Source organism: Haplochromis burtoni, unplaced genomic scaffold (genome assembly GCF_018398535.1).
Source record: "Haplochromis burtoni strain Fernald_Lab_line unplaced genomic scaffold, NCSU_Asbu1 Contig_319, whole genome shotgun sequence".
Classification (NCBI taxonomy): domain Eukaryota; kingdom Metazoa; phylum Chordata; class Actinopteri; order Cichliformes; family Cichlidae; genus Haplochromis; species Haplochromis burtoni.
In genome coordinates this window covers 354,652-380,412 of record NW_024582680.1, presented here as the reverse complement: position 1 = coordinate 380,412, position 25,761 = coordinate 354,652, and the positions used below count along the sequence as shown (strand labels likewise).

At 41.2% G+C, this 25,761-nt stretch overlaps 1 protein-coding gene across 4 annotated transcripts in view; it reads right to left on the bottom strand.

The window, feature by feature from the left end:
• si:dkey-172j4.3 (diacylglycerol kinase delta) overlaps window positions 1-25,761 on the bottom strand; it is a 93,630-nt gene that overhangs the window by 38,829 nt on the left and 29,040 nt on the right. For 2 of the 4 annotated variants that reach the window (XM_042228346.1, XM_042228347.1), the window contains exon 4: window positions 16,495-16,545. The exons of 1 other annotated variant lie outside the window; for it this stretch is intronic. In XM_042228346.1, coding sequence (XP_042084280.1) covers window positions 16,495-16,545 — 51 coding nt within the window. Of the gene's footprint in view, window positions 1-400; window positions 1,760-16,494; window positions 16,546-25,761 lie in introns of those variants that run through there. One more of the 4 variants, XM_042228349.1, reaches the window with a different exon arrangement.

Genomic DNA, 25,761 nt, shown 5'->3' with positions numbered 1-25,761 from the left:
TACAACAAACGCTGCTGTGGTGAAAGAAATCTGTCAGTATGACTGGGCTGAAATTGTAAGAAATAAATGTGTAAAATTACAGAGTTCTGGCAGCTCGCTGTCAGGACTGTCCTGTAATCATAACACAGGAAGCCTCTGTGATTCAGACTTTTGACAGTAGATTGTAAATAAAACATAACTTTTATGTCATTTAACTGTTTATCCAGTACTTAGTTACTTTGGTGTGGTATGAAGAAAATGTCAAGAATGATGTCAAGAAAAGTTTGTACTTTTAAACAAGCAGCAAAGAAAATGCAAAGAATCCATCTGACAAACTACAAAAAAAACCACACACAAACACACATTCCCACAGTCTAGGACTGGGCTTATCTGGCTGTTGGTTTTTGCCTCTCACACTGACCTCTTCCTCAACCAGCCGGCTCTCCTCCGCCTTCCCAAAGTGAGCCGACTCCAGATGGTCCTCGTGGCTGAGCCACTTGTCGTCACCCTCCTTCCCTCGCCCGAACAACAGGGGCGCAATGCAGCACCCACCGCACCTACACAGCCCCAGCATTTCACTGAAAATCAGTCTTATCCTCAGGACGGTGGTAAGAAACTTTTACTTCCTTTCTGTGTGCTATCTGGATTCCTTCCTTCCCATCGTTTTTCCCTTCTCCTTCTTCTTATATTCGAATGCTTCCTTCTTTTGTCTACATAAAAAGTTTCACACTAGCGGTTCTCTCACACAATGCAATTCTACTTCCTCTCTCGCAAACTTCCCTGTGGCAGGTAACCACTCCCCCCTCAGGTGTGCATGTGTTTGAGCAATTTCCCCCACCCCCGCCTCAGACGTAACTCCTGAGAGGTGAGGTGGAGCGTGCAGGTGTGCGTCTGCGTGTTCATGTAAGGACAGGCCGACTTCCTCCAGGCTAAAAATAGAACCGGAAGAACCTGTCTGGTCGGCAGTGACAACACACACACAGACACACACACATGGTAGTTGCTATTCCTGCTGATTTAAGGCATCAAATTCATTTTACACACACACACGCACATATATCAAGATGACGGGAAGGTTAATGGCACGCCGCTGTGGTTATAAGAGAGCTGGAAACGTCACTGTGATCACACAAACTCACGAGTTGCCAGCCTGCGTAAGCTGTCCTGACTCTGTGTGTCTGCGTGTGTGTTTTTGTGTGTGTGTGTGTTGCTCTGCGCTGCCTACGCGCTGTCATCGGACCGCTTTCAGTGTCAGATCAGCGTCTCATCTGCCAAGGCAAATTACAGCAAGCGTCCGCATTTGTGCGAGCGCATATGTAAGAGTGTGTGTGTGTGTTTTCTGCCACTCGGTATATCATTCTGCCTTTAATGAGCAGCAGCATGCTGTTCCCAGCAGACTCACTCAGTGACACCAGCTCCCTCTCCTCCTCTACTTGTCTTCAGTCCCCCCCTCCAGAACATTTTCCCACTGCTGATCTAATTCAGCATCAGGTCAAAGAGCTTCATTAGCAACTTTAAATGATTTTAATGTAACATGTTCTTATGTTCGTTAAAAAAAAATAAATACCAAGGACAGAAAAGAGCTAAAGGAGGGACAGAAAATCCTCTTTTACAGCAGGAAGAAAACAAGTTCCAGTCTTTTCTCCAGTGTCCTACTGCAGTCCGGTCGTTAAGTCACTAGGCCCAGTCACTAGCCGTGTCTGGGCCTAAACTCTGCTGCAGGTCCATATATCAAACGATCACTATGGCATTACTGAGAGTTGAAAAACTGTCTAAAGTCTTTCATCTTTAATAAAATGATCAGCGTTCTGCTCTACCAGGTGTAACAATTGAGTTTAACATCCGTAGGTTGCCAATCCATGAAAAAATTATAATTTAAGGTAGAACGTGCAGGGCGAGTGCGCCAGTTTCTTCACCCTTCCCAGTGTGGTGAATTTTCTAGCTCTTTTTTTGTGTGTGAAATTATTTTTTTAACCATTTGACTTGAATTTGATTTAAGCAGATGTGTATTCTTTGTGATATGAACACATGTGAAACAAATGATCATTTAGCCATTTATTTTTAGCTCAAAATGACAACATTAACACAATAAAACAGGTCTCTTTCTTAAACAGAAGCCTGTCATGCTTAACTTTTGAGAATATAAGTAAATCTTTCTTTAAAAGAACTCTGTCCTGCTTAACTTAAAATAATAGAAAACAATAGAAAGAAAAATATTCTTGTAACAGTGCACATTTAGTGCATTTAGTACAATTGGCTTCAGCTGAGGTATTATTTCAGCTTTTCTAATGCTAATCAGCTGCTCCTGTTTGTAAACCCACTTGTTCCCATGATACGCATCTTAACTCATCATCATTATTCATCTATGTATTACTTTTATGTATTAGTCATCTATTTGTTGTAATCATCTATCCTTGCAGTTGTTTATTACACAAAATAAGTTATATTATCACACTTCTGGCCACATAGCGCTGATATTCACTGCACATGCCCATATTAACTTTTTCCAGCCAGGTGTTTTCCTTTTCCCATTCTTCCCTTTCTCTGAGGGGAACAAACATTATGCTGGGCAGACACTGTGCGGTTTTAGGCCCATTTTGAGACGATTTTTGAGTGATCGGACCGATTTTGGCCTTCATCGTGCGTCGTGTAGTATACGTGGGGTAACGAGAAGTGATTAACACCTCACGACCAGCTCCCGATCATCAATCGCTCGTGAGCCGCTCACACTGCTCGCGCGCAAACACGTAAACGCGTGAAAAAGACGGAGCAGCACGGCTGTGCAGCGTGTGATCTGGACACAAGCGATGGAGGCACAACTTGTAGAACTTTGGAAAGCTCATCCGAGCCTTTTCGATGTGGCTCACAAAATTATCACGACCACAACAACCGTGAAAATAGTTGGATTTACACTGCTGCTCAATCACAGCTGCCTGATCAATGTTTTTCATTAGCAATTTAGCAAAGTTGATGGTGGTGGTGTGTCTGTGTGAGTGAGAGACAGAGAGAGCGAGCGACAGATTTTCTGTTATAACCTTCATTTTATGGACGGCACAGTGTGAGCACTCAGGTCGCATCAGAGCATCGGGCGGTATAGTGTGAGACCTGCATCGTGACCTATGCAACTTCTAACCCTGCGAGTCAATCGTGCAGTTTGAGCAGGAGCTGAATAACGCGACTGAAAAAATCGCACAGTGTCTGCCCAGCTTTAGGTGTACTGTCGTCCGAGACTTGCACCGCAGTGCGGCGTTTGTTTCCCTGTTGGCCATGCTTCTTGTTGTGGTCATCTGTTGTCTTCCGGTATTTTCTCCGTAAGCGACCTTTCCTCGACCAATGAGATGAGCGGTAATCTGAATTGTCATACTCGAATTGTCATAAGTGTGCTGTCAGCTCATTGGTCACAAAGCAGGAGAGGGGCTGGGAATTATGTTTTCAAACAAAGCTGTTAATTCCATAACATTTATAGACTACTTTTGATTCTCACTGTATTACGGGACAAAGTGCGTCCCTTATTAGCTCAATACGGGACGTGTACTTTTGTTTCGAAATACGGGACGATTCCGTTTTTTAAGGGACGGTTGGCAACCCTAAATCCGGCATCATGAAAACGGAATTTATGACATTTAACGGAGTTAGAAGTTAGCAGGGAGTTAGCTCGCTAGCTTCTATCTAAATACAATATAGCATGTCCTGACTGCAGGGGTTTTGGAAACAAATTACAAACGTACAGCTCTGTATCACTTCCAGCATAAATGAAGACAGAAAACTAAACAGCAGTGACGTTTGTAGGGTTACTGAAGTTTGGCTAGCTGGTATATAATGATGTGCTACGTGACCGCTAGCGACACAGCTATGTTAGCATAATATAAACAAGCTAACTTTTTTTCCACTCGATAAAAGTTAACGTGAGTGTTCTCGGTGGTCAGGAACAAATGTAATCGCATGGCAGGATGCTGTAAAAGGACCAAACTTCAGCCAGGAGAACAACTGAGATAATCCATCCACAATACGAGGTTAGTCATTCATATACTGCTGCATGGGCTGGGCTGTAGTTACATCCTAAGGTTTTAAAAACTGAGCTTAAATAAATGATTAGCGGTAATAAAAGCCGAGGGAGGTCAACAGTGATCACTGACTGTTTTAGGAGCTTTTTGAGATCAAATAGAAGAAAATACAAAACATTAAACATGTTAACAACACAAAAGCCATATTAAACGCAGACTACTTTAGGCCCGGAAGTAGGATCCGTCACGTCATCACTGAACAACCGGATAACAGATAAGAGCCCCCAAAATATAATAAGGAGATACACTATAAGACAAAAAAGTACCAAAAGAACCTCCAAGAGCTGTTCACCCATAAAAACCCACGCCACGAAGCTCCCAGCACACAGTTTTTATGCTGATTTTAACGCTAGAAGACTTTACATGATCTTTGCAAGTTGCTGCAGTTCCTACAAGCTTTTACTTTGCATTAACAGCACTTGCAGCTGATTGAGGAATATTGTATATATTATATATAATATATATATTGAGGAGAGAAGAAATTTCCCACACTCACTTGTTGCTAGGCGCTTAATTACACCTGAATTCAAGAGAGTCAAAATCTAATTAAAATGGGTAATTGAAAGTGAAAATAACTAAATAACCTGCAATTCCTGCACACTCTACAATCCTGTGATAAAGTGAGATAAATGAGTATTAGTATCAGCATAAACTATCTGTTTAAACCCCTTAAGTGTCTCATATTTGATACTTGAGTTTTTGAGACTTCTGCATTGCATATAAAAAAGAGGTTTTGCCTTCCCTTAAACAAAAATCCCCCGTGACTGGAATAAAAATACATACAATTATTTTACTCGAGCATAAAATAATGCGCTTTTGATTATCGCACGTCTAGATACGACAGGAATACACATCAAATTCTGCTTAGCACAGTAAGACAGCCTCATAGCCTTCATATATATATGGACCAATCATGCTTATGAGTGTAGCTAAGGCCTAATTTTGAGGCAGGAGAATCCCTGCAGCTATTTAAATGTTACGCTCATCTACTCATGTAGGCCACTCTCTGAGCAACATTAGCAGGAGTCCCATTTGTTTCAGTGAGACTGAACTGAGCTGGTAATGCACGAGTGCTCTCAGGTTGGACGTGGCTCAAATGCCATGTAATCTAACATAAGCAGCACCAGTAAAATCTAGCGGAGGAATTTGAAAAGATCATCGAGAAACAACAAAACAAAGACTTACTGATCACCCAAAGCACGTTAAACCACAAGCCACGTGTAACCACACCTCACACCATGGCTAACACTTCAGCCTTATAAGTGATGGATGGACAGTACAAATCTTGCCCCGTGAAATTCACAGTAATCTGTACGATGATCTTTTTGCTTAAAAACTGCAAGTGGCAGCTTCGACGTGCGGAAATCGACTGATTTCAGGCGTTGAATACACTGATAAACCAACCATGTGGGATCACGGGGCATCCTTGGTGGTGCCTTTAATCTGAAAACTCCCTGTTTGAATGACGTGTTTCCTTAAAGTTGTGTGCACCAGGCTTTCACGTATGTTTTTATCTGGGTGGGATTTATAGCAATGTAACATCACAAAAATTGCTTTGAATTCAAGTTTTGATTTTATTTCCTTCATCATTTACGGATTTTTCCCCTTTTTTCATTATCCTAGAGCAGAGATGTCAAACTGGTTTGACCTCACGGGCCACACAGAGCCCATTTTACCTTCAGTAGGTGAAGAAAATCCCCCTTTCTCTCTGTGTAAAACAGTTTAACCATATTACATCCTCGTGACAGCTTCACATAAGATGAAATCAGCAAAATTTCAGCAGCATGTCTCAGTTTTCTATTAAAATAATGCTTCTGTAGTAAATGAAAGAAATCTGTCAGCATGACTAAACTGTAAGAATTATATGTGCAAAATTTAATTCTTTATCTATTACTTAGTTACTTTGGTGTAGTATGAATGGCTATGGAGGAGATATTTACCAACAGGAATCTGTAAAAATACAGTTAAAAATATTAAATCTATGCACGCCTTCACTTTTTTTCAAAGCTGTCCAGTGGGCCGTATTGGGAGTCATTGGCAGGCCAAATCTGGTCCCCCGGGCCTTATATTTGACACCCCTGTTCTACAGTATCATTGATCACTCTTTTGTAAATACTGCAATAAATTTGGTGCAGAAGAATTAAAAGAGCTGCTTTCATTAAAAGAACAGATTTTTTTAAACAATCCCTGTTCAAGATGCCCAAATGTGAAGATTATTCAGCTGTGGTCTTACTAAACACTGATCAGCAGCTGTTTATTCATGAATAAACAGAAACGCGGGTGCTTTTTTCCCCACGACTAATTAAAACAGTCTCAGGCTGGCTGCTGCAGACACAGAACCACCTGGCCTTTCAAATATGGCCATGTTTTTGTAATCATGAGGCCACGCCGTTCCCGGGACGGACAACACCGGAATGCCAAATGCAGCTCGGCTCCCGTGTCACTGCCTTTGGACAAGCTGCGGTTATTTTTCTCCTCCAGCAGATGGCAGACTGAGAAAGAGATGAAGGGGGTGGTGGGGGAAACGGCGGGGAAGAAAAGGTGACGGGTGCACAGGGAGAGGAACTGCAAAGGGTTTGGAGTAAGGACCGAATGGAAACATTAAAGATGAGAGAAGGAGAATGGTGCAGTAATCTGCAGCACATTTGGCAGGACTTTAACTCGGAGCAGCCTCCCAGCTGTTTGTGTTGGCTTTTTAACACACACACGCGCACACACACACACAAACACGCACACACAAACACGCACACACAAGGTTTCTCATGTGGACATGCAAATCCCCCTGTGCACCCAACAAACTCATGTTTCTGGCACCACCCAGGTGGAGTTTGACACACATCCAACACAGACACACATCATCAGGACTGACACACAAGCAGACATCTATGGAGGACCAAAACTGCCAATGACAGGAACAAGACGTGAAGAAATAAGGAATGACTCAACAGAAAAGCATCAAAACAAGTATTTTTTTTAAAAGTTACTTAAATTCATAGATTTGTTTTAAATTTCTTCTGCATTTGTTTTTTTAATGACTTACAAAAATAAACATATATGCCATGAAATACATTTAAAATATTATATTTATAATTTGGTTTTTATTTTATTTTATTTATATTACCTTTTTAAAAAAATAATTTAAATAACTATAAATAAAAATGGAAAGTAAAAATTTAATTTTAGCATAACAAATAATTAAATAGATGTATTTTTAAGAAATGTAAATTAAAATGTAAATAAATGTAGTTACACCTTATTTTGACATCTATATATTTTGTAAGTATTTAAAAGAATAGACACTCACTGGCCAGTTTTTTAAGTACAACTTTTCAACTGGTCATTAACACAAATATCTAATTAGCCATTAGCGTCACAGCAGCTCAGTACACTGACGCACGTGGACGCAATTAAGACAAACTGAAGGTCAAAACCAGCATCAGAACGACAAAGAAAGGGGATTCACAGTGAGTGCCTTTGAATGTGGCATGGTTTTGGTGCCAGACGTGCTGGTTTGAGTATTTCAGAAACTGGTGACCTGTTGGGATTTTCCCCACACGACCATATCTATGCTTTACAGAGAATGGTCTGAAAAACAGAAAATGTCCAGTGAGCCAAACGGTGGGTGGGTGAAAATGCCTTGTTGATGTGAGAGATAAGAGAAATCTTATTGCAATGAAGGTATGCAGAAGAGCAGCAGCAGAAGACCACACCCACCCACCATTTACTCCACTCTGTCAAGAACAGCAAATGTTTTCTTCAACAGTTGGATGGTAGGGTCAGAATTTGGTGCAAACAAAATGTAATCATGGATCCAGCCTGCTTGTATCAACTGTTAATGATATAAGACACATTTTCTTGGCATATGGATGTGCAGCCAATAAATCTGCAGCAATGCAGTGTGATGCTTTCACCTCAACATGGGACAAAATCTCTGAGGAATGTTTCCAGCAACTTGAATCTATGCCACAAAGAATGGAGTTCAACATGTAACCAGCAGATTGTACCTAATAAAGTGGCTAGTGAGTGGAATTTCAGGTATTAAGTCGCGTATTTATTTCTACATTTATTTTTTTGGCATTTACAGACTTCCGTCGACAACCTGGATCACCCCAGTGCTGTAAAGCCCCACCCAGCCGGCACTCAGAGGTCACTAAAACAAATGCAGCGTATCATTAGCACATAACAGCTGACCCGGGTCTGTTGTTGTTAATTATACTTATTTTCTCTCTCGCTCTCTCACCGTCTTGATTTTCTATTTTTTTTGCTTTGTGACATTTGAAGTTGGTGATGCAAAGGCATGCGGGGTTGCCACGGCAACAGTTCGACTTTCAAATCAACCTTGAGCGTTGGAAATTTAAGGACCAGCGTGCAAACAGACAAAAAACAAAAGAAAAAAACAAAAACAGAACTTGCGTTCGATTTCACCTGGACGTTTTCTCTTCAGTTAATCAAACAGGAAGTAAACTAGGCTTCCTATGGGTGTGTGTGTGATGTTTGTGTGCGTAAGGTTGCGTTACCTCACCGTCCTTAATAACTTTCATTATGCAAGCAATTTTATTAAACTGTGCAAAGAAACGCGGTTAAACAGATCATTTGAAATAGAACAGCTTGCATCATCTGTTATACATAAAAAACATCTGACCACACACACACACACACACACACAGAGGGAGAGTCAGAACAAGGCGTGGGAGGACTTTGCACCATGGCGACCACATCCTGTCTCATGTACCTCTGTGTGTTTATTAATAGACACAAACACGCCAGTGATATGTGCAGAAAGCAGCCAGAGAGAAACTCTCGTACACTCTGTCGTACTTTAGATGGACAGATGGAGACAGCCAGACACAACACACACACACACACACACACACTATACACACACACACACACTAACCCTCTGACACACACGCATGCACACATTTCTTCAGGTTTAGCCCAGTTTTCACATTTTTATGTTAATGTGTCTTTGAAAGATCATCCAGTTTTTGGCTTCTGCCCGTGAGGTTTGTGCACTGAAGGACACATAATCTGCTGCTGGTGATGGTGACAGGAGGAGGAAGAGAAGGGGGGGGTTTCCCAGGAGCATATGGACCAAATCTGGCCCTGATGCTGTATAATCCTCGCATACATACACGCACATAAACACACACAAGCGAACAGATAGGTCTCTCAGCCAGAAATAGACACACAGTGACAGAGAGATGGAAAAAAGGTGCAAGGCTCTCATAATGTGCCGATGCGATTAGTGTGCTCTTCCTGTTGTTTAGATTTGTGATGTTAATCACTCTGGTGATGGTTTTTTTTGTTCTGCTGTCGTTAGAAAAGAATTATGCAAATAAAAGTTTTACATTTGGGTAAGACGAGAGGAGGTTGTGATGTAATTCAGGTAGGGGAAGAAGGAGAGGAGTGTAAAGACAGGAGGAGGTAAGCCAAGATTATCTATATGGCCATGCATGTGTGTGTGCACGCACTGGTGATTATCCGTGATGATCACACCGTGCTGTTTAATCTGGTCTCAAAGCATCCAAAAAACATCAGATTGGGGGGATGTGTGCACGCCTTTGTGTGTCAGTACGTTCCTGTGTGCGTGTGTCTCCGGGGGACCCAGTGTGCATGTAAATGTGATAAATTTCAATAAATCTAAATAATCAGGGTGTCCATGTGAAGATGTGCACGATGTGTGTGTGTGCTCTCAATTCCTTTTCCTCTGGCAGCTTTACCTCAGACGCACACATACGCGCGTGCACACATGCAGACGTTACACTGACTTATTTAGTTTCGTAGAAGCTCTAACTCTAAACCACATGTTCACCCTTTAAATTAATGATCTGAATTAATTTAATGAAGGAAGCAAAGTCCCCGCAGCTTGTGTTTTGTGCACACCTGCTCACACATGATGAATTATCCACCACTGCAACCTAAGCTTCGCTTTTGGTGTTCGCCACAAAAGCCAAGCAACGTTTGCCTCCGCAAAGATTATGCAGAGCCGTCGCCACGCCGCAGCACACAGGTGAATGGAGGCCAAGTGACCTGAAAATATTTCAGCCATGGATTTCGCCTGATGCTGCTTCTCGAAAGTCACCATCAGTAATCGGAGCTGTATGACCCAGGTTTGCTTTTAGAGACTAGAGGGAAAAATGAGAGAGCAGGGAGAAAACTAAATGAAACTGCAGACTTCCTTTTAAGTTCTGACAGTTTGATACCGTTGATTGATCCCAGCTATGGGCTGGACTTTGGAAGGAGGCAGCAAAAGAACTCCAGTGACTGGATCTGTGTGAGTAATGAAGCCAACCTTTGCTTCACGTTTGGTCTGAACCATAAAATAAATCTTATTTTAACCTGAAAGAAATGCAGGTCCTCTAATGGCCACTTGTGGCTGGCAATAACAATGAGTTAGTCCTCACAGACTCCAACGTTTTAACTGACCAGTAAAATGACTTTGACCTTACACACACAGGCATCAAGACCTATTAGTGAACATTTAGCAACTGCCAGACGCTCGGTGTGATTCCCAACCAGTTACGAGTCCTTTCGGCTAAACCCTAATTCACGCAAGACTAGAGTCCAATCAGTGACTGCCCCTCAACCACAGTTTGATGGAGGCAGTGTGTATTCTGCAACAAGCTGAATAAACGAAGGTTGAATGCTGAGGTTTATTTATTGGTGTTGTACCCAATACCTGCTCGCAGTTGCTTTGGTCGCTAGCAGATTGTTGTGGTTGTCCATGGTTTGCATGGAAGATGCCAACTTGTGTGCAAATGCTCTCCAACTGCTAGCAGGGCGAGAGTAAATCTGAGCGCACAACGCAAGCTGGAAACAGAAAATGTTTTGCTGCAAAGTTGAAATGCAACTATGTTTTTGAGTCCTTTGAAATGTATTGGCTGTAGGAGGGATGTACCACTTTTACTTTGAAGGCGAGTATTCTCGATTTCCTGTTTGTGTTGCACTTTGTGAAATGTGATTATTTAGCAAGTCTTTGCAGACAAGTCGAAGTCTTCCATGGAAACTATGGGCAACCACAGTAAACCGCTAGTGACCAAAAAAATCACGAGGCTTCCGGTGCAGCATCCTCTTTGCAGCCAGTTTCAACCATTAGCCAATCAGTTGGGGGTACTCAGTATGTTTTCCAGAGGGGTCACCAACCAGTCTCTGGACCCGTGTGACTGAGGCTTTACTTAGCATTAATTACCAGCTTTTATTTAAAAAAAACACCATGATGGCAATACCCAATAGCTTAAAACTGTCACCTGAAGCTCTGACTCAAAGTGAAGACCACTGAAATGTCATCACATCCCAAAAACATGTTCTGAAACTCTCAGTGATCCTCCCAAAGACAGACAGATACAAGCACACACTCACACATCAGTAATCAGACAGAGATAGAGGCAAAAACCAAACCGTCTAGCTTTCTCTCTCTGCGCCAATGGCTGTGCTGTCGTCATGGGAGATGAGTGATTTCCAACCCATGGGGGCTTTTCCTGTCCTCTCCACTCATTTCCCGACAGTCTCATTCAGAACATAATTGCTGCAGTAAACTGAATTGTGCTGCGCTCCAGCAAACGCTGCTGACAGCTATTAAAAATCACTTTAATTTCACAATTATGATCAAATACAGATCTGAATTCTTCTGCCTCATGGGAACAGTTTAGAACTACTAGTACAGGTACTGCAGGAGTACAGAAACACTGCAGACGAATGCATACATTTTAATTTCTTTGCATCTGAGCAAAGTAACCCGTTTTATTTCATATATGAAAATCAGATTTTCCAGTACAATTTATTGAATCCTTACTATGCTCAGCATTTACATACACCCAAACATTTACCACCAACCACAGACTTTACCACCATTTTATTTAAAGACTTCTGTGTGGTCACCTGTTAAAACTGAAGATAAATGATTGAAGCTAATTAGATTCTGCGTAAATAAAAGACTCACCCCACCTCGATTTCAACCAAAACGTCACACTGTGAAGTGTGAAGGATTCTTCCTTCTTCATTTAAGTAATGTTTTCACTCAAACACAAAGCACCGAATGAATTTCTCATTGCCCAGAATGACTAAAAGCTAGCCTCATGTAATTTCCATATATTACAAATTAAAGAATGAAACCACCAAACCAAGTGTTTTTTAAGCTAGACTGCAAACTCACTGAACCCAAATTTTAACAAGTGTCTTAAAAAAATGTTCAGATCGGTTACATGTAAGTGCTACTGAAGTGGAGATTTCTGGTGTGTATGAAAAAAATAATAAATGATATATGTTAATTATAGTTATTATATTAAATTACTCCGATATATTATAAGAGTCATGGCTTATACTTATATTTTATACTAGTTATATAATACATATATATTATATATATAATATAAATATATACATACATACATACATACATACATACATACATACATACATACATACATATATACATATATATATATATATATTGCAATCTGGAGCGCAGAATCTACAAACTCTGGACAAACTGCCCAAAATGCGTTCAGGGATTTTGAGTCATTCTGCACTACAGATGATTTGATTGTGTTAAAAAAAAGTTTTTTAGAGCAGTAAACCTCAGTGCAGAGATAAAGAGATAGCATTGGGGCGACAGATATAGTGGAATCACGGGTACGTGTTTCTGAAAGGAGGTTGTGCACATCCAGTGAAACGGCTGAGGAAACATGGGTGGGCTGATATCTCATTTAGTCCGTAGGACCTTAATTTAATCAAGACCAACTGAGCAAAACTCTCTCTAACTCTATATCCAGGGGTGCACATAAGTGGTCCACATGCGCATGCGCTGTCAAAATAAAAGACGCGCACCAGATATGAAGTTGCAACGCACGTTTGTGTAAATAAGATTTACTGGAGGAGGACAGACATTTGTTTAGAACTCTTAACCCTCTCAAGGCAGGCGTTGCCGATTTGCAACAGTTAAAAACTAACAACCTGATTACCCCACATACATATTTTATGAGTTTTTTTTATTCAGAAGTACCACTGCAGGACTTGGTTGTGCATTAGCAACAAAAAGTTTAATTTGAGCCTGAGAGGGTTAAAGATGTCGAAGAAGCAAGCTCCTTTAAGCAATTACTCTGGTGTTCCTCCACCTCCAAAGAAATATCAGAAGGAGTCCGAACCGCAAAAGAAGCGCTTATTCTCGGAAAAGTGGTTGCAGGAGGTGAGCTGGCTTCAAACAAATGGCAAACGGCATATTCTGCACCACATCTCTGTGTGTTCATCATTTGTTTGAAGCCAGCTCATGACATGACATTTCTATCTGAATATATCTCTAACTAGGGATGGGTATCGAAACCCGGTTCTTGTTGAGAACCGGTTCCCACTGTTTCAATTCCTTGGAAGTGTTTGCCATTTTTGCAAACGATTCCCTTATCGATTCCAGTCGCCCCGAATGACGTCACCACGTTGCGGAGCGTCATTTACCTGGCAGGAAACACGGCGCCTCAAACGCTCAAAAGTTTGGTTATACTTTACGAGAACGGATGACAACAGGGCAACTTGCAATACTTGCAAAGTAGATATTTCATTTAAGGGAGGAAACACTACGAATATGCAAAAGCATTTGCTCACAAAACACGCGATGACCTTAAATGAATGTCGTGTTTTTAATTCCGCTCCGGACTCGTGAATCTCAACCCAGCAGCAGCGGTAACGTTTGCACGTCCTCTCCCGTTAATGCGGCAGGTAAATAATCAACTAACAGTGCATATTATGTTAGCGCGATCTGCCTTATTACAAAACCTGCCATTACTGTGCATTTAGGTGACCATGATGAGAGAGACAGACAGAGTCTGGCTCAGATGCTGGCAGTTCTCGCTGCAGTCTACCGGTAGCGTCTCCTTTCAGGCCAGGATAGACGAATGTCACCGAGCAGTGACTCAGTTTGTGGTCAAAGGTTTGCACCCATTGTGCTACAGAAGAATATTTATTTTATTATTTTACATTTACAATTTTTTTCCCTGGGGACCCTGTGACACCCCATTGAAGAGCCGTAGGCTGTGAATCTCTTAAGATCTCACTGCTGGGTTTGCAAGGCCATGTTACTCCTAAATTTCTATCTTGTTCAAAGAGAAGATATAAAACAAAGTTCTAAGCTAATCGACTTTAGTGTTCTCCTTTTTAAAAAAAAAAAGAATCGATAAAGAATCGAATCGTTAAACAGAATCGAAAATGGAATCGTAATCCTGAAAATCTTATCAATACCCATCCCTATCTCTAACTGTAACCAATGAGAATAGGTCATTTTGTTTTTCTTAAATTCCTTTCCCAGATTTTGGCAATAAAGGAGCAAATGAAGAAAATAATAAAGAAATAAAATCACGTAACTGCCATACATAAAAATTAATTTACAACTTGTTCAATAAATGTAAGCTTTCCTTTTTTTAAATTCCAGGTAGGTCTTCTATAACTTTAAGCGTCTATGATTATTATTTTTTTCTAATGCAAGTTTTCTGACATTATTGAATATAGAAATGAGTAAAGGGGGATGCTTTGTGCCATTATCCAACACATAGTTTGTACTAGTGTATATAAACACCTTTGACATTTTCTTTTCACTACTTTTAAAGAAGACATCAATTTCAAAATTGTCCCGTGTCTGAGGGGGAAAAATTGTCTCACCTAACTTTTTCTGATTTACACTTTGAACTCCAAAGAATAAAGAACGTATTAAAAAATACTCTTAAACATTCCTGTCGAAGTCATGAGAGTTTGTGAATTCTACATAAATATTAATTTGCATCTTGAATTAGTATGCACATAACATAATGCAGTAATTATAATAGCTGTAGGAATTTCATTATGGCATATGTATTACAGTACTGGAGGCTCTACAGTGTTGTCTATTTGAGGACATGATTTGAGGACACGCATGATCTGACTTTTCACTTTACATGTATATTCCAGCCATGCATGGTGTCACAGGAACCAAACGGCCTCGACACTTTTTATTCTATGCAACATTTTATTCTCCACACGCATTGTTTAACTACAAAGGGCCTGCAGATGTGAAGTGGTAGGTGGGATGACTGCATAAACACACGCTGTAAGACGTGAGCGATTAGAGCACAAAGAAGAAACACTTGTTTGTGCAGCTCCAATTCCTCCGCACCGCTAAGTGTGATAAAAGAGCTCCGAGCCTCTGCACTGGTTCTGTGACTGCAGCCCAGGGTCGAGTCACTCCGAATCAAATCAAACAAGATGAATCAGAGGACCTGTCCCGTCACTGCAACATGTGCCCGCGTCCTCGCTGCTGCTGATGGAGATTCATTCGCTGTCTAAATAAAAGACACAGCTTTCCCTTTGGCTCTCATAAAAATTCATTTTCAGACTGAGCTTATTGTTTTTCAGAGCAGTTCTGATATATATTTGAAGCAGATGGTTTTAATTTCTGCTGCTGGAGCTCCAGTGCAAAAAGAAAACTATTTGTTTTCTGCTTAAATCGACTCTTATGGAATTCATAACTTTCTTTAGAAAAACTAAAGAAAAGATAAAATTACAGTCCCATACACATAAGTGATTACAATGTCAACAACCCAAAACAGTGAAGCATGGGACCTTTAAGAAAATTTTCCATGAATCCAAGAACTGATAAAATCGGATTCAAACTCCTTTCATTTTGATACCGAATGGGGAGGCTAGTTCGGTAAGGTGTCAACTTACTGGGTCAACAGACATTAACAACGTCACCACCTCAGCCAACCAACGTTAACAAGACCAAAGTACAAAAATGTTTCTCTCTCCTTCCTAAAAGTTTCAACGGCCTAGAGATCAGATATAGTGATTGTGTGTGTGCATTTGTTCGTGTGAAAAAAGAGAGATGGTAATGATGTATATGCATTCCTGTCAAACCACAGGAGAGATACGATCAGCAGACCTGAAACCCGTATAAGCTTTTAACAAGAAAAACGTGGGTGCAAATCAACCAGTGGTTGAGGTGTCCATTTAAAAATTAAACATCCGGTTTTTCAAGAAAATAAATGAAGGAATTTAAAAAATGGCCACAGACTGTGTCTAAAAGATAGATGAAGCCACTGTGATGTCACCTACTTAAATAAATTGAATTGAATTAAATCATTATAACCTGTCAATCACAAAGTAGACATGGCTCAAAGCATACCCTGCATTATTATTTAATATATACTCAGTCGGACCATGTTTCACTAACTGTACACTATGCTGTATTTATGATACATGACGCTAGGAAAAACCTCATCAAGGAGTCGCCCCCTGCAGGCCCTTACAAATAATGCGTTTTTTCAACACTGACTTTTCACACTCGAGGCTACGTCCATCTTTTATAGACAGTCTATGGCAAGGACTCTCAGAAGTTACTCAGTAGGTCAGCTTACCTATGGAGCCAAACATTTCAGTCACCGTGTCAATGTGAATTGTAACAGAAACAAAAGTGAAAACATGAACTCACTGGATGGTGATGCATAGTGGCGTCTAAGGTGTTCAAATCAGCATGAAATATCTGTTTTGGGAAAAAGCACAAATTCACCTCAAAGTCTATTTTAATAACTGGTCAAGAGGTTTCAATGATCAACTGATCTTTACTAGAGCAGGGAGAAAGGTTTGACAGCCAAGGAAACCTAGCTACTGAACACAGGTTAGACGACCCTGGAGTGTGCATACGAAAAACAAGTACAAGCGGCTTCGGCAAAGTGGCAAAAAAAAAAAAATCATATGAAGACATTGATGAAATATCAGCGAAAGCAGCAACTATTACTGTTATTTTCAAGTGCGGATTTGCAATTAGTCTGCATCATCTACACTCGCCAACCAGTTCACCTGCTCTTTAATGTAAATATTTAATCAGCCAGTCACATGGCAGTAGCTAAGTGCATGGTGAAGACGAGCTGCTGAAGCCCAAGCTGAGCATTGGAACGAGGAAGAAAGGTGAATTTAGTGACTTTGAAATTGGCATGGTCAAAAAGCCACGATCTGCTGGGATTTTCCCACAAGACCATCTGTAGGGTTTGCAAACAATGGTCTGAAAAAGACAAAATACCCAGTGAATGGAAGTTTTCTGGGTGAAAATGTTTTGTTGATGTCAAAGGTAAGGGGAGAGTGGCCAAACTGCTTTTATCTGCTCAAATATCCACTTATTGCAACCAAAGGAGACAGAAGAGCATCTCTGAAAAGCAGCAGAAGACCACACCTACCACTCATGTCATTTAAGATGAGGAAATTCAGGCTCCAATTCACAGAGGTTCACTAAAATTGGACAATAGATGATGAATCTCGATTTTGACTACGACATTTGGATGGTAGGTTGAGAATTGTAGTGGTCCAGTGGTGCTGTAATGGTGTGGGGGATGTATTTACATCATGGGCCTTCAGTCAGCAAATCTTTCAGAGGAATGTTTCCAGGATCTTGAATCTGTGCCACGATAAATTGAAGTAGTTCTGAAGACAAAAGAGGGTCTAAGCCCGGATTTGCAAGGCGTAGCTAATGAAGTGGCTGGCAAGTGTAAATCTGAAAGCGGTAGTGCTATAGCATGGATTCAACACAATAACATGTCATATTCTGTGGGCAAGAGTCCAGTCTTGGTTTATATAAAGGTGGAAGTAAAGTCCTAAACATAGCTATTCCTTCTGTCTCGTCTTCTTTCCACATTGCTCTGTTTCTACCTCTTACTTTCTTTATTCCTGCTGTTTAAAGCTCTTGTTCTTCCAGTCTCTTCCTCTCACTCCATTAACTCTCATTCTTTGCCTTGGATCAATATCATGCCTCCATCTCATCCCCCTCAACAATTCCTCCTCTATCCAGGCCTTCTGTTTACTACCCAAATCGATACCTCCTCCTACTCCTCATCCTTTATTTTTCACTCTGATTTCTTCTTCATGCCACCTCCAGCTCTCCAGCCTCTTTCCTATTTTTAATCGCCTACAGTCTTCAGCCAGTTTTGGATCATTGTTTCATGTCATCTGCGTTATAAGACGCCCCTTCTGCAGTCATTCCCACAACTCACCGTCAGTGTTTTTCCTCCTTTCATCTTCTCCACTTTCTCCTCTATCAAACAAACATTTCTTCTCCATCTACTCGTCTCATTTTAAGATTTGTGAGGCCACCTTTCATTCCTTATTTGCTTTGATTGTGGATCTTTTCATCTATCACCACAAGAAAAAAAAATCAAACTTCATACTTGTTGCATATTTCGCTTTATCACAGCATAGCTGTAAAACTGATGACCAGGGAGCTAAATTTGAATGCAGCTGAATAACTTACAACAACTTGGCTCAAACTTCACTTTCAGCTGTGGTTACTAGATTGGAGTAGCTATAGGGGACATAACTGTAATCATCCCTTTCATGCATAATAGCTGAAATTTTCAATACAGCTGAAATATTATGATCTCAGATCTTAGCTATGTTTCATGACGTGTAAATCCCTCTGGTAACGAGCAGCAGTGGACAGCTGAAGTCAAACCACAAAAGTAACCAGTGCATTGCCATCCTGTGTGTAACTTAACGCCCTTTGGCCATGTTATAGATAGCCGTCCACTACAAAGTGCACACTGGAGGTCAGAAGGTCACTTTGTGGGAACTTGGGATTTTTTTCCCCACCAACTGATTTGTCTAGTTCAGTGATTACCAAAGTGTGGGCCCCCTGGTGGCCTGTGAAGGTTCTGCAGGCGGGCCACAGTAATAAGTTAGTACAGTTACGTAGTAATATAAGTTTATGTATTCAAACAAAAAGTGAACTGAAACTGGTAATCGTGTCTGTGTCCCCGTGGCAGGTTTTTCACACATTGCCCTTAACACTTTGCATATGACTGGGTAGCATTAGCAATTTATAGCTAACAGCCTTATAAGAACATGCATTACTTTCTCTTTCACTTACGATTGGGTGGGCCCTGTGGGATTTTCTGGTTTTTAAAGTGACTTTGGGAATAACTGAATTAGAGCATTTGCTGGAGGTTTCGGGTGCAATAAAGGTTTTAGCTGACTAGCAAATAAAAGAGGTAGAGCTGCACTCAGAATTAGCCTACTGTGCTAATGTACACATGCTAAGTAAAGTATTTTAGCTGGCTAGCATCTGATACACATGAAGATGATGGCTTGGGTTTAAAATAATCACCTGGAAGCTTAGAAAATAGAGCATTGTCAGAAAGTTTTTTTAGGGTACTGCTACTAATAATCTAAAACATTTTTTTAGACAGTAATATGTTCAAAGCTATCAATCAACGCTCTTCACTTTTTTCACCTTTCTAGTTCATATAATATGACTGTCTTCAGAAACAGTAAAATTCCCACTAACAAAGAGAAGTTGATCAAATCTCCAGAGAGTTGTCACCACAGAGCTCAAAATGCCGATAGTGCCACTGGTCTTCTAGGTTAAGCCGTTTAGACCACCAGAGTGTGCAGGATGGAGCACCACGTCAAAGCCATCACCATGAAAAAAAAAAAAAAAAAGCTGATTATGTGGTCTAGACATGCAGAGGTCTGCTCCATCCATCACAATACAAAACCTGCCAAAACGAGGCGTGGAGGAGAGGAGCAGGGAACAAGGTCACCTCAGTTCCTGCGGTTTAATTCTCCCTTTATGAGGCAAGCAGTCGATCACCTCTTAAATCTGACACAAGCTCATAGTACACATCCAATTTACCGACACTGCACTGATGAAGATGTATCAGTGTCCTGATTTTAACAAGTTGGAATAAAACTGTAAAGGTCATGACGCCTTTTCCTTCTTTTTGTGGCAAAGTTATGTGGCAAGGTGCAAACGGATGAAAAATGAAACAGGATGGTGCCGCAAGAAGGGACATTAACTTTCATAAAGTAGTCTGTTAATTGCTGATTGTAACTTTCAACAGACTAGCTGGATAATTGCCATATCATTACACTGAAAAAACAGAGAGTGAGAGTAAAAGTGAAAACTGAGTAAATACCTTTTTTTTTTTTTTTTTTTTAAAGCAGAACAAAGAGCAAAACACCTCCTGACCTACAATGTGAGCTTTGTAGTGGACACCCGAGTCACTGGTGACAAAGGACACCTTGTGAGTAATGGTAAGACACGGTTAGCATTGGACCTGGTATGACCACTGGTTGCTCTCATTGCTCAACTTCATACTAACAAAAGCTGCATCTGTGCATGAATGACAGAGAGACAGATGTAACAGTGAAGCCGCAGGGAGCAGGGGGAGTGAAGGTATGTGTGTTTAAATACCTGAGGTCAACCATCTGAAGCAACGGACAGCAGCAGAGGGGAGGCAGAGAGTGCAGGCAGGGTGAAGACGGATAGCAGCAAGAGTGCAAAGAAGGCTTACAAGATTGTAGTGAGACCTGCTGCGATGTGTGGGCTGCAGACAGTGGCACTGACAAAAAGACAGGAGGCTGAAGATGTTGGGACTGACCAGAAGGGACAGGATTAGAAATGAGTACAACAGAGGGACAGCTCAGGGTTAAAGACAAAGTTAGAGAGGTTGGTTTGGACAATGGGGTGATACAGAGGCCAGGTGAAAGGATAAGACGAGGCTGGATCACATGATGTTCCCTGAAACTAAAGCTGACATCTCATCCCAATTCGGATTATTTATATAGCTCCAAATCACAACAGTCACCTCAAGGGGCTTTATACTGTCAGGTAAAGACCCTACAGTAATACAGAGAAAAACCCAACAATCACCCCCTATGGGAAAGCACTTGGCAACAGCAGGAAGGAAAAACTCCCTTTTAACAGGAAGTTGAAGGCTCTGCCTCCAGTTCTACTTTTAAATACTCTAGGAACAACAAGCAAGCTCGCAGTCTGAAAGTGAAGTGCTCTACTGGGATGATACGGTGATGTGAGGTATTTAAGATCAGATGGAAGGATTTTAAATTAGATTCTGGATTTAACAGGGAGCCAATAAAGACAAGCCAGTATGGGAGAAATCTGCTCTCTCTTTCTAGTCCCCGTCAGGACTCTTGCTGCAGCATTTTGGATCAACTGGCTTTTCAGGGACTTTTAGGACATCCTGATAATAATGAATTGCTGTAGTCCAGCCTGGAAGTAATAAATGCATGAACTAGTTTTTCAGCGTCTCTCTGAGACAGGATATTTCTAATTTTAGAGATGTTGCGCAAATGGAAGAACGCAGTCTTACATATTTGTTTAATATGTGCGTTGAAGGACATGTCCTGGTCAAAAATGACTCCAAGGTTCCTCACAGCGTTACTGGAGGCCAAGGTAATGCCATCCAGAGTAAGAATCTGGTTAGATACCATATTTTTAGGCTTTCAGGGCCGAGTACAATAACCTCAGTTTTATCTGAATTTAGAAGCAGAAAATTAGAGGTCATCCAGGTCTTTATGTCTTTAAGACATTCCTGCAATTTAACTACTATCTGGCTTAATCTCTCAAACATCCATGCGTCCATCCAGTTATCAGGTTTCAGCTGTCCATCACGTGGTCCTCTCTTTACCAAACCCCAGGGTAAAACAACAAAAATGTCAAAGTAAAAGGAAGCAGCATAAGACATTTACATATATGTGGTTTCACCACAAAATCCAAGCAGAAACATTACTCAACAAAGCCCTTCGATCAGGTTGGCAAACTGACTGCACAAAGTGTCGAAACAACTGGTGAGGACAAGCTGCACGTGACGGATTTAGACAAGCAGAGCAACCGCTATTGCAAAACACACACACGTTCATGTGAAAGTGCGCCGTTTCAAGAGGACTTCTCTCCCCTCACCTATCTGTCATGCTAATGAAACTGAACTCCACCAACACCACCCAACCCCCTCATTTTCTTTTCTTTTTTAAAAAAAAAAATTCCACTACAGCACCAGCTCACCTTTGCCCCCCTCTTCCCTCCATCACCTCCATCACGTTGAGGCTCGCTGTTTACATAAAATGTGAAGTTAAAATAGCCTCGGTCTGCATGCGCGAGACGATAAATCCACACACATAAACACACGCTGATGGAAGCACATGGCCTGTGTGTTTTGACAGTCTTCCAACACGCTGACGCTGTATTTGTTTAACAAATTGACCTCCTAAATATAGACTACGTTTCCCAGAGGAGGCTCTAAAAATGGAGACGGGCCCTTATGTGTATGTGTGTGTGTGTGTCCCTGCTTTTATTATATCCATTTGAGTGCACGGCTTGCGGCTACGACAGAAATTCCTCTGGCTTTCAAGTAAAATCAATACCAGCGCCTGTGGTCTTTTGTCGGACACTTGGAAGTAAGAAAAGAGCCACTCCTCGCTCCTCGAGTGTGTGATTATGAAACCCAAACACAGTGCCGGATACACCCTTATTGACGCTACTGTTTTCTTTATCTCTCTCTGCTTAAGCTTGCTCAGGTGGTTTCTCGGCCCTGGTAGTGGAGGTGCAAAAAGCCAAGGATTACAGTATGCTTTAATACGTAGGCGGGTTCTGGCTCTATGCGTTTAGGCGGGTGGGCGGCTGCTGCACACAACAGCGATGATTTCGCCTTTTCACGGTGGCATCGTGCTATTGGAAACACGTTGTGTAACCAGAGAGGGAAGTGATGCTTGCTCTACGTAACATATGCAAAAACAGTCGATGCTGTGAGACAATTTCTTTTTACTGCATTCAAATGTAGCATGATCAAACTACTGTGCGTTTCTGAGGTCCTCCCTATCTGGGCTGAAAATCCCTTCGTTTGGCTTCGGCTGCCTCACGTGGACTTTTGAATGATGTGGGTGGAGTTTGATGCTGAGGCGCTTACATAAAGAACTGTTTTTCAGTAAAGGAACATGATACGAACATTTACTACTAGCTTTTTTGGGGGCAAGCAAAAATGACTCAAACTCACTTGCACATGTGCACTAAATCACACATGCAAGTCTCAGCTTAAAAAGTGAGGTCAGAATTCATTTGGACTTCAGAGTCTTTAGGAAAAGCACTGCCAGATTTGGCAAAAAACACATTTTGGGGCAACACAGCACTTTACCTCAGACTGCAGGCTTGTTTGTGGTCCCGAGGGTGTTTAAAAGTAGAATGGGAGACAGCACCGTCATCTTTCAGGCCTCACTACTCTGGAACCAGCTCCCAGTTTGGATTCAGCCAACGAACACCATCTCTACTTTTAAGTTTAGACTTATCCGGTGACCCTGAACTCTCTCCGTTATGCTGAAATAGGTCTCTGCGGACTTCCCATGCTGCACTGTTTCTTCTTCGTTCATATTTTGACACCACTACTGCTATCTTCTCTTTCCCCTCACCCCACCAGTCAGGGCAGATAGCCCTGAGCCTGGCTCGGCCGGAGGTTTCTTCCCGTTAAAAGGGAGTTTTTCTTTCCCACCGTTGCCAAATGCTTGCTCACAGGCGGTCGTGTGATTGGTGGGATTTCTTTCTGATATTCTTGGGTCTTTACTTTGCAATTTAAAGTGCTTTGAGGTGACTGTTAACCTGATTTGGTGCTATATAAATACAAATGAGCTGAAGTGAAAATTTAATTGCACTCTGGCTCCAGTTGCCTAGGTGACTCTCACTCTACTGTATTTAGTGCCAATGATCAGTAAAAGTAAAAAATCAGCAGAAGAAGCAAACTACACTAGCACTGTCATACAAAAAGCCATAAAATATGCTTTAAAAGGCCTCCATTTTTACTTGTATATGGCAAATGGTATATGGACTGGTTCTTCTATAGCGCTTTTCTACTCTTTTCCTACTCTGCTGGAGGACTCAAAGCAGTTTTTCATGCCTCATTTATTCTGTTACACAAATTCATGCAAGCACTTTATTCTACACCCAATTGCTTTCTATCTAACCTTCACACACATTCATACTCCAATGAACACACCAGAGAGTAACTTGGGGTTCAGTGTGAATATACTGCAAGCTAGGAATCTTAGCATTTCAGACTAAAACAGCCAGGTGAACAAAGGTGAGTGAAGAAGAAACCCTCAGTGCATCATGGGAAGCCCCTAGCAGTCTAGCATAACTAAGGGAGGATTCAGGGTCACCTGATCCAGCCCCATCATTTACATGATATATGATATGATATGCCACAATCCTAACATTGGATGAGTTCTTTATCATAACTTAAGCATTTTGTAATTTTGTTGTATTCTTAATGTCTGTTGTCCATGTTTGTTTTGAAAATGTGCATATTAGAATGTTCAATTTAATTTTTAGTTCAGTTCTATTAATATAGTATCAAATCACAGCAACAGTTGCCTGAAGGTGCTTTATATCATAATGTAAAGACCCTACAACAATACAGAGAAAAACCCAACAATCAGATGACCCCCTATGATCAGACACTTTGGCGACAGTGGGAAAGAAAAACTCCCTTTTAACAAGAAGAAACCTCAGGGAGGGGGCGACCATCTGTTGCAACAGGTTGGGGGTGAGAGGAAGGAGCCAGAACAAAGACACGATACATGACTCATTTACTGCAGATCGAATCTGTATACAGGTACAAGTAAGAAAACGGAAGCAAAGGAGAAAGGGTCAAGGTGGTCAAAGTCCAGAGCACAGTATTTACTTTTGTTCCTCCAGCACCAGAAACATCTCACCAGTAAGCTGACTCAACATTCTCACGTGGTTTGTAGTGACACATTTTGGTCTCCCTGTAATTTTCTCAGTATGAAAAGAAACCAAGTGAAGGGAAAAATGTCAGAGTTTGTCTGAAAGCAGCCTATATTTGACTCATCTTATGAATTTTTAGCTGTATGAACAGTCGTTTGACCAAAGTTACACAACAAACTTATCAACTAGCTTGACACCTTAAAGAAGACATCTACAGCCTTTGTCGTCCTCTGAACTTTAACTTTGTTAAAGGCAGATTCAAACAACCTTTCCTTCTTATTTAATGTTTTTTTGTTGTTATCAGATGTTTTTACACTTAGACATGTTACTCATGTTCATTTCAACACAGCGGTCTGGTGAGACGTCTTGCTTTAACATCGCCCTGCAAGAAAGCTTAAAATAGCAACACAAACATTCAAGTCTGAGACGTTTATCGTGTCGAAAATATATTGCGTAGCGAAAGTTTTGGAAAATCAAGCCACGCTGGCTAAACGTTGGTGTGACACAAGAAGAAGAAGAGCTGTGCTCGACCCTATTAGAAGAAAGGAAGAAAACAAAAGTCAAAGAAAAGACTTTCCTTTCTTTGATACATGCACTGAACTTTGCTTCTTTGCGGTAAAAACAAGGTCTCTTCCCCTCTCTCGCCTGCACGACAGGTGGGGGTGGGAGCGCGCGTGGGCGTTCGTGCGACGCTGCGCTTAAAGTGTGTATCCCTGCGTGTTCGTGTGACGAGCGCCAGATTGCGGCGCAGCATGGCTGTACGCTCGGACTGACAGACCTCTGCAAAAATGAAAATAAGGACGCCTGCAAAAGGGATTAAAAAAAGCATTTTTTAAAAGCAAGAAAGTGAATAAAAAGAAAAGAAGAGTCAGGAAGAGCAAATGAAAGAAGAAAGAAAAACAAAGAACGGAAATGAAAGGAGAGAAAAAAAAAGTAACAACAGGCAAAAAAAGGAACACAACAAAGAAAAAGGCCAAAAAACAGAAGCAGAAAAAAAAGAAAAAGAAATAAAAGAAAAACAGGAACTTGATGAATAAACAAAGAGAGACAGAACGGTCGGGGATTTACCAAATACAGTAAAGAGCCTGATTCTAGAATAAGCTCGGTTTCTCAAACATAGACACAGGATGACAAAAATAGACTTTCAGCAAAGAGTTCGCTGAGTGGTTAGTGGTGGTGCAGAAAGCATGACAAACGTGT